General features: G+C 27.5%; 1 protein-coding gene across 1 annotated transcript; it reads right to left on the minus strand.

Moving 5' to 3' along the window:
- Window positions 1-5888: 5888 nt before the first annotated feature.
- On the minus strand, window positions 5889-7531 carry LOC122859880. The gene is made up of 4 exons (XM_044163563.1): window positions 6980-7531; window positions 6652-6869; window positions 6009-6485; window positions 5889-5902 (listed from the first exon to the last, which is right to left on the minus strand). Exons 1-4 carry the CDS (start codon window positions 7093-7095, stop codon window positions 5889-5891), a joined length of 825 nt encoding a protein of 274 aa, XP_044019498.1. The 5' UTR covers window positions 7096-7531.
- Between the last annotated feature and the right edge of the window lie 2475 nt (window positions 7532-10006).

Consider the following 10006-nt stretch of genomic DNA (forward strand, 5'->3'; position numbering starts at 1 on the left):
GAGGTTGCCACAGAATTATGTTACAAGGGAATAATTCCTTAGTCACATTAATTCCTTAGCTACATCGTTTCCTTAGCTACTGCTTTTCCTTGGACATTTGTATTTCTAACAAATAAATTTACATGTATTTTATTTATAAAATAAATAAAAAATGTCCAAGGAAAAGCAGTAGCTAAAGAAAAGATGTAGCTAAGGAAAAGATGTAGCTAAGGAATTGAGGTTGCCACAGAATTATGTTTCAAGAAAATAATTCCTTAGTCACATCAATTCCTTAGCTACATCTTTTCCTTAGCTACTGCTTTTCTCTGGACATGTGTATTTCTGAAAAATAAATTTACATGTATTTTATTTATAAAATAAATAAAAAATGTCCAAGGAAAAGCAGTAGCTAAGGAAAAGATGTAGCTAAGGAATTAATGTGACTAAGGAATTATTTCCTTGAATCATAATTCTTTGGCAACCTCAATTCCTTAGCTACATCTTCTTCTTAGCTACTGCTTTTCCTTAGACATTTTTTATTCATTTTATAAAATACATGTAAATTTATTTTTTAAAAATACAAATGTCCGAGAAAAGCATAGTTGGGAAAGATGTAGCTAAGGAATTGAAGTTGCTGAATTATGTTTCAAGGAAATAATTTTTAGTCACATTAATTCCTTAGCTACATCTTTCCTTAGCTACTGCTTTCCTTGGACATTTGTATTTCTAAAAATAAATTCACATGTATTTTATTTATAAAAATAAATAAAAGTAGTTAAGGAATTGAAGTTGCCAGAGAATTATTTTCAAGAAAATAATTCCTTAGTCACATCAATTCCTTAGCTACATCTTTCCCTAGCTACTGCTTTTCTCTGACATTTGTATTTCTGAAAATAAATTTACATGTATTTTATTTATAAAATAAATAAAAAATGTCCAAGGAAAAGCAGTAGCTGAGGAAAAGATGTAGCTAAGGAATTAATGTGACTAAGGAATTATTTCCTTGAAACATAATTCTGTGACAACCTCAATTCCTTAGCTACATCTTTTCCTTAGCTACATCTTTTCCTTAGCTACATCTTTTCTTTAGCTACTGCTTTTCCTTGGACATTTTTTATTTATTTTATAAATAAAATACATGTAAATTGATTAGTTAGAAATACAAATAAACAATGAGCAGTAGCTAAGGAAACGATGTAGCTAAGGAATTAATGTGACTAAGGAATTATTCCCTTGTAACATAATTCTGTGGCAACCTCGATTCCTCAGCTACATCTTTTCCTTAGCTACTGCTTTTCCTTGGACATTTTTTATTTATTTTATAAATAAAATACATGTAAATTTATTTTTCAAAAATACAAATGTCCAAGGAAAAGCAGTAGCTAAGGAATTAATGTGAATAAGGAATTATTTCCTTGAAACATAATTCTGTGGCAACCTCAATTCCTTAGCTACATCTTTTCTTTAGCTACATCTTTTCCTTAGCTACTGCTTTTCCTTGGACATTTTTTATTTATTTTATAAATAAAGGGCATGTAAATTTATTTTTTAAAAATACAAATGTCCGAGAAGCAGTTAGTAAGAAAGATGTAAGGAATTGAAGTTGCCAAAGAATTATGTTTCAAGGAAATAATTCTTTAGTCACATTAATTCCTTAGCTACATCTTTTCCTTAGCTACTGCTTTTCCTTGGACATTTGTATTTCTAAAAAATAAATTCACATGTATTTTATTTATAAAATAAATAAAAAATGTCCACGAGTAGCTAAGGAATTGAAGTTGCCAGAGAATTATGTTTCAAGAAAATAATTCCTTAGTCACATCAATTCCTTAGCTACATCTTTCCTTAGCTACTGCTTTTCTGGACATTTGTATTTTTTAAAATAAATTTACATGTATTTTATTTATAAAATAAATAAAAAATGTCCAAGGAAAAGCAGTAGCTAAGGAAAAGATGTAGCTAAGGAATTAATGTGACTAAGGAATTATTTCCTTGAAACATAATTCTGTGACAACCTCAATTCCTTAGCTACATCTTTTCCTTAGCTACATCTTTTCCTTAGCTACATCTTTTCTTTAGCTACTGCTTTTCCTTGGACATTTTTTATTTATTTTATAAATAAAATACATGTAAATTTATTTGTTAGAAATACAAATGTCCAAGGAAAAGCAGTAGCTAAGGAAACGATGTAGCTAAGGAATTAATGTGACTAAGGAATTATTCCCTTGTAACATAATTCTGTGGCAACCTCGATTCCTCAGCTACATCTTTTCCTTAGCTACTGCTTTTCCTTGGACATTTTTTATTTATTTTATAAATAAAATACATGTAAATTTATTTTTCAAAAATACAAATGTCCAAGGAAAAGCAGTAGCTAAGGAATTAATGTGAATAAGGAATTATTTCCTTGAAACATAATTCTGTGGCAACCTCAATTCCTTAGCTACATCTTTTCTTTAGCTACATCTTTTCCTTAGCTACTGCTTTTTTGGACATTTTTATTTATTTTATAAATAAAATGCATGTAAATTTATTTTTAAAATACAAATGTCCGAGAAAAAGCAATAGCTAAGGAAAAGATGTAGCTAAGGAATTGAAGTTGCCAAATAATTATGTTTCAAGGAAATAATTCTTTAGTCACATTAATTCCTTAGCTACATCTTTTTCTTAGCTACTGCTTTTCCTTGGACATTTGTATTTCTAAAAAATAAATTCACATGTATTTTATTTATAAAATAAATAAAAAATGTCCACGGAAAAGCAGTAGCTAAGGAATTGAAGTTGCCAGAGAATTATGTTTCAAGAAAATAATTCCTTAGTCACATCAATTCCTTAGCTACATCTTTCCCTTAGCTACTGCTTTTCTCTGGACATTTGTATTTCTGAAAAATAAATTTACATGTATTTTATTCATAAAATAAATAAAAAATGTCCAAGGAAAAGCAGTAGCTAAGGAAAAGATGTAGCTAAGGAATTAATGTGACTAAGGAATTATTTCCTTGAAACATAATTCTGTGACAACCTCAATTCCTTAGCTACATCTTTTCCTTAGCTACATCTTTTCTTATTACATCTTTTCTTTAGCTACTGCTTTTCCTTGGACATTTTTTATTTATTTTATAAATAAAATACATGTAAATTTATTTGTTAGAAATACAAATGTCCAAGGAAAAGCAGTAGCTAAGGAAACGATGTAGCTAAGGAATTAATGTGACTAAGGAATTATTCCCTTGTAACATAATTCTGTGGCAACCTCGATTCCTCAGCTACATCTTTTCCTTAGCTACTGCTTTTCCTTGGACATTTTTTATTTATTTTATAAATAAAATACATGTAAATTTATTTTTCAAAAATACAAATGTCCAAGGAAAAGCAGTAGCTAAGGAATTAATGTGAATAAGGAATTATTTCCTTGAAACATAATTCTGTGGCAACCTCAATTCCTTAGCTACATCTTTTCTTTAGCTACATCTTTTCCTTAGCTACTGCTTTTCCTTGGACATTTTTTATTTATTTTATAAATAAAATACATGTAAATTTATTTTTTAAAAATACAATTGTCCGAAAAAAAGCAGTAGCTAAGTTAAAGATGAAGCTCAGGAATCAATTCTGTCGAAAATATAATTCTTGAAGCAACATTAATCCATTAGCTCTATTTTTTTCTTAGCTACATCTTTTCCTCCGACATATTTCTTTTTAAAATATAATTTACATGTTTCTTTTCTTATTATAAGTAAATAAAAGAATATCAAGGACAAGCAGTAGCTAGGCAAAAGGTAAAGATAAATTTTTTCTTAGCTTCCCCTAACAAAAGTAAATTCTCCGATTTTCTTGACTTTCCTCCGATGTTCTCCGTATTGCTCCGATTTTCTACGACGTTTGGACATTTCCTTGGACATTTTCATTTTTTAAAAATAATTTACTCGTATTTGATCTATTAAATAAATACAAAAAATACCTAGGACAAGCAGTAGTTAAAGGAAAAATGTAGCTGAGGAATAAATTCAGATGAAAAAAAATTATATGGTAACAATTTGAGCTTCTGAGAGATCACGTAGGTTTTATCTATTTCATACTGTTTTGTACGTTTTAACGTATTATCAATGGTTGATTCCAAGAAGACTATAGAAATACAGGAGGACTCACTCCCTATCTCGCTTTTTCATGAAAACCGTATTGCTATGTGATCACCGCATAATGTTGTACCCTGGTAATAATACAAACACAAATAGAGCATAATACAGCTCTTAAGATTTTTATAAAAATTACTAATTAATTTTAAAAAATTATGCGAAGAAATCAATTAAGATTACTAATTAAGTTATGTTCCTTAGCTATATTTGCCATAATTAATAAATTAAAAAGCTATTGGCAAATGTATCTAAGGAAAGAATGTTGCCCAATAAACTTATTCGTAGACTAGATTATTTTTACAGCTATTTGACAGAGTAATTTTTTTTTAATAGAAAATAATCCTGTAAAAATAATTTAGATTGCGAATAAATTTATTTGGCTACATCCTTTCTTTAGATACATTTGCGAATAGATTTTATTTTATTAATTATGACGAATATAGCTAAGGAAAGGACGTAGTTAAAAAAATTAATGAGTAATCTTAATTAATTTCTTCGCTTAATTTTTCTAAATCAATAAGTAATTCTTTAAAAATCCTAAGAGCTGTATTATGCTCTATTTAGTGTTTGCCAGAGTATGTTTGTATTATGCGCATTGTAAAAAAAAATCGTTTAAAGGTACTACTAGCGCCCCTCAATTATGCGTCGATCACATAGCGATACGGTTTTTTCAGGCAAGTTCGTCCTCCTGTATTTCTAGTTTTCTTGGGTAATTCTAAAAAACTCACAATATGCCCATCTCTGCTCGTGACTGAAATTTCCAGAATCGTTCAATTGAATATAAAAATTTTAAATGAAGAACTTTTTTGATGAAAACAACATCTCGTTTTTTGCCGTAAAATCAAAGTGCGTAAAAAAAGATTCTATATTTTTTCAGCGAGATTCTTGCGATTCAAAACAGAATATCGTAATTGTAACAAAAAAATATGACAGTCCAAAATTTACTCATTTGTTTCATATTGGTTGATCGCCGTCACGTGGTTGGACGCCGTACGCTGCGCATCGTCTCTCGTAAGCATTTTTAACAAATTTCAATTATTGATCTTAAAGTCAATTTAATTGTTAAATATCATACTGTCAGTACGGATCCACCAGCTATATATATTATTGTGTAAAAAAGAAGTGTTATTTTCAATAATTTAATAGTTTTTTATGTGCTAAAAGTTGAGCCGGTTGTAACATAACCTCTCAGGCGTCATCGACTTAACGACATTTGTCACAAATAATTTTTATTAATACAACAATTGTTATACGATGTTTAAAACATAAAGTGATTAACAACTTGATTTTATTAACACCTAAACATTACAAAGTAATAGTGTAATTACCAAACTACAGCAAATAAATAGCAAAAGCACTAGAGACATAAGATCTAAAACCAAGCGTGGTATCAGTGTCTTTTTAACCTGGTTATATATACAATATTATTTCAAAGTGTGCTACTATAAAATAATTGTTTAATTCAAGAAACTTCTTGCATAATTGTGGAGTTTATCATATCATATACACATGTATATAAGTTTTACCGCATTACATAGACATCATCTTCTAGACCTGGTGGTTTGGGCGTGGTCACATATAATATTAAGTCAAAGTGTGCTACTATAAATAATTGTTTAATTCAAGAAACATTAAGTAAAAGTGTGCTGCTATAAAATAATTGTTTAAATCAAGTAACATCTTGTTCATAATTGTGGAGTTTATCATATTCTATACATATGTATATAGTATCACTGCATTACATTGACATCATCTTCTAGACCTGGTGGTTTTGGGCTATCTGCTACAGTCTGTTTTTTTTTTTAATAATCAAAAAAATTGAATAATAAGTTCATTTACAAGTTTTGCTAGAGAATTAAAATAATTTTTTTTTTATAATGTGTTTTGATTGCATACCTTTGCATGACAAATTCGTACTATTTACAATGCTTATTCCTTTTCCTTTGGAGTCAGATTGAAGTTTACCATTTCCTCTTAAAGGAAATAAATAAGCAAGGTGTATTAACTGGCACATCATTTTGCCTCCTGAAGTTGAGATGCAAACTTCTGTCCACTCAAGAATTTTTTTACATTCTTTACTGTGTGATTTGCACTTGAAATTTTCATGAACATATTCAAAAAATGAATCCCAATTACTATCGATGTTACCGTTGACTTTCATGTTGTCAAAATCATGTGAAACAAGGTCAGGACCATATTTAGGATTCATTAAAATTGGCCAATCTTGATGAAGTAATTCAACTGTTTTGGTTTTATTTAAATCCATCCATTGCTTCCTATATTCTTCAGTTTTTACCCAATGATTGATGATATCTTCAAGTTCTCCTTCAGAATTTTTTTTTAGCCAAACAATACTTTTATTGACTTCAGAATCTGAAAATAAAAAAAAAAATTCATTAAGATTTAAGAGCTATATTAACATCTGAAGGGTTCGTATATATAATATAATAACGATGTAACTCAATATTATTTATAACAAGTTTTGAAATATCAAAAATCAAATTACATTTAAAAAAAAAAATAAATAGAAAAAACTCACCATCATTTATTTCAGGTAATTTGACGGCATTTAAATCAATATCGATTTTATTAGACTTTTGCTTTACAAGACCTTGGATCTTCAAGCATTTTTGGGTATAATTTTTGAATCTTTCACGGATTTTTCCTTTCTTGAAAGACCAAAATACTGAGTCTTTAGCATTACAAATAGTGGCTAGATTTTTGCCAATCTTTTCGAAGTGCTCTTCGTCCCAATTTCTAAAAGTGTATTAAAAAAATAAATATTATTGAATCATTAATATTATTACATATAAAATTTAAAATATTATGCATTAATAACAAAACAAAAACAAAAAATTTATAATTACTTATGTTCAAATTTGTCGATCAAAGTTTCAACCACACGATTGACAACTAGCTGGGCATATTGTTCATTGAATTTTCCAGTTTTTTGTGTTTGCATAAGAACAGACTTCGTATCCATATGATAATTTAAAATTGTTCTTAATTTGGACGTTGAAATTTCATGTATAAAACGAGTCTGCGCACCTGTTTTAGTCTGGGGAATAGCTGAGTTGTTTTCGTTTGGATCGTCATCAATACGAATTCTCTGTAAAGTAGAAAAAAATAATGAAAACTTCTGTTTTTTTTCTCCTAATTGAATGAATAGAAAATTAAATTTCACAAAATTTTTTATCAAAAACAAATCTCTTTTTTTTTCTCCTAATTGAATAAATAAAAAATTAAATTTTACAAAAGCTATTATTATTTTAGACTTTTAGGTTTGAATGTCTTGTTAATTAAACAAAAGCAAGACAATTTTTAGCAGTATGACATGATAAAAACTGATGTATTGTTGTTTTAATTCATGACAAATAGTCATGAACTTTGTAACTGTCATTATGAGTACAACAATTTTCCAAAATAATTTAAGTTTGTTGATAATCTAAATATCAATATGAGAATTATCAATATTAAAATTTTTATTAATAAAAAAATATCTATTCTTCTTTCCCCAATTGAATGAATAGAAAATTAAATTTCACAAAATTTTTTATCAAAAACAAATCTCTTTTTTTTTCTCTTAATTGAATAAATCAAATATTAAATTTTACAAAAGCGATTATTATTTTAGACTTTCAGGTTTGAATGTCTTGTTAATTAAACAAAAGCAAGACAATTTTTAGCAGTATGACATGATAAAAACTGATGTATTGTTGTTTTAATTCATGACAAATAGTCATGAACTTTGTAACTGTCATGAGTACAACGAGTGAAAAGCAATAAAAAATTAAATTTCACAAAATTTTTTATCAAAAACAAATCTCTTTTTTTTTCTCCTAATTGAATAAATAAAAAATTAAATTTTACAAAAGCTATTATTATTCTAGACTTTTAGGTTTGAATGTCTTGTGAATTAAACAAAAGCAAGACAATTTTTAGCAGTATGACATGATAAAAACTGATGTATTGTTGTTTTAATTCATGACAAATAGTCATGAACTTTGTAACTGTCATGAGTACAACGAGTGAAAAGCAATAAAAAATTAAATTTCACAAAATTTTTTATCAAAAACAAATCTCTTTTTTTTTTCTCCTAATTGAATAAATAAAAAATTAAATTTTACAAAAGCTATTATTATTTTAGACTTTTAGGTTTGAATGTCTTGTTAATTAAACAAAAGCAAGACAATTTTTAGCAGTATGACATGATAAAAACTGATGTATTGTTGTTGTTTTAATTAATGACAAATAGTCATGAACTTTGTAACTGTCATGAGTACAACGAGTGAAAAGCAATAAAAAATTAAATTTCACAAAATTTTTTATCAAAAACAAATCTCTTTTTTTTTCTCTTAATTGAATAAATCAAAAATTAAATTTTACAAAAGCTATTATTATTTTAGACTTTCAGGTTTGAATGTCTTGTTAATTAAACAAAAGCAAGACAATTTTTAGCAGTATGACATGATAAAACTGATGTATTGTTGTTTTAATTCATGACAAATAGTCATGAACTTTGTAACTGTCATGAGTACAACGAGTGAAAAGCAATGAAAAATTAAGTGTAGGAAAATTGTTTAGAAAAAACAGATCTCTTTTTTTTTCTCTTAATTGAATAAATCAAAAATTAAATTTTACAAAAGCTATTATTATTTTAGACTTTCAGGTTTGAATGTCTTGTTAATTAAACAAAAGCAAGACAATTTTTAGCAGTATGACATGATAAAAACTGATGTATTGTTGTTTTAATTCATGACAAATAGTCATGAACTTTGTAACTGTCATGAGTACAACGAGTGAAAAGCAATAAAAAATTAAATTTCACAAAATTTTTTATCAAAAACAAATCACTACACATAGACTTTTTATGCACTTATACATTATATGATTCTACGTACCAAAATTTAGTCATAAAATTCAAAAAAATTACTTACGTCATGGAAGTACTCAATCCATTTTTCCAGAATATTGCTTCGGCTATTTCTTCATCAATTATTGATTTCACATCATCTTCTCGTATTTCAGCTAATGCAGTTTCACTGTCAATTCCAGCGTCTGATATTTTTCAAGAATAAAAAAAATAAAAAATGGCGTAATTTATAAAAAAAGAATTATACAGTTGTCGAAGTGCTTAATTCTTTATCATATTAAAATAAAATCAAGTATTTAAATTGTAATACCTACATATTAATTAATATTAAATATGATTGGAATGAAAAAAAAAAAAAGAGACAATTTAACCAACAGCAAGAAAAAGATAGTTTTAATGACATTAAAACAACCCAATGAATTGTTGCGTAAATTCGTCAATTTTCCAATCAAGCAACAATTTTGTTATATCAAAGACACTCATAATTAATAAAAAAGAAATCTGATGCGATAGAAAATAATAACTTAAAGAAAAAAAAAAGTTTTCCGTTAGAGCGGTGGGTGCTGAAGGACGCTGAGCTGGAATGGACAGCTCAATCGTTTTTCGGCGTTTGCTTATGTTAGAACGTGACCGTTAATAGATATCTATCTCTGTCAGATGCATAGTCACGAACGTGGAGCGCCAAAAAAATCTGAGCGCTTGGAAAGTGAACTAGGCAAAAAAAAATCGACCTTTAGATAGTATCAGTTAATAATCGAATGATTACAAATAACGTCATCAACGTAACTATATTCAGGGCTTAACAGAGATTCAGTTAAAATAATATTATTGTCAGTAACAATAAATGTTGATAACTTTGCAAAATATCTTCAATGTATGTTGGCTAAAAAATTAACGGACGTATCAATTATAATTGTTCATAACCTAAATCATTTTACAATACATGAGTATTATTTATCTGGTTCACGTGAAATTGGTAAATTACCAGATATTAAAACAAAAGCAATGAAAATGTTATTGT

This window comes from Aphidius gifuensis, linkage group LG6, assembly GCF_014905175.1.
Source record: "Aphidius gifuensis isolate YNYX2018 linkage group LG6, ASM1490517v1, whole genome shotgun sequence".
NCBI classification, from domain to species: domain Eukaryota; kingdom Metazoa; phylum Arthropoda; class Insecta; order Hymenoptera; family Braconidae; genus Aphidius; species Aphidius gifuensis.

Coding starts and splice junctions, on each gene's coding strand:
- LOC122859880 (XM_044163563.1), bottom strand. CDS start 7,095: ATGGATACGAAGTCTGTTCTTATGCAAACACAAAAAACTGGAAAATTC. Junction 6,870..6,979: donor ATCGACAAATTTGAACATAA/GTAATTATAAAT, acceptor ATACACTTTTAG/AAATTGGGACGAAGAGCACT. Junction 6,486..6,651: donor ATTACCTGAAATAAATGATG/GTGAGTTTTTTC, acceptor TTTTATTTTCAG/ATTCTGAAGTCAATAAAAGT.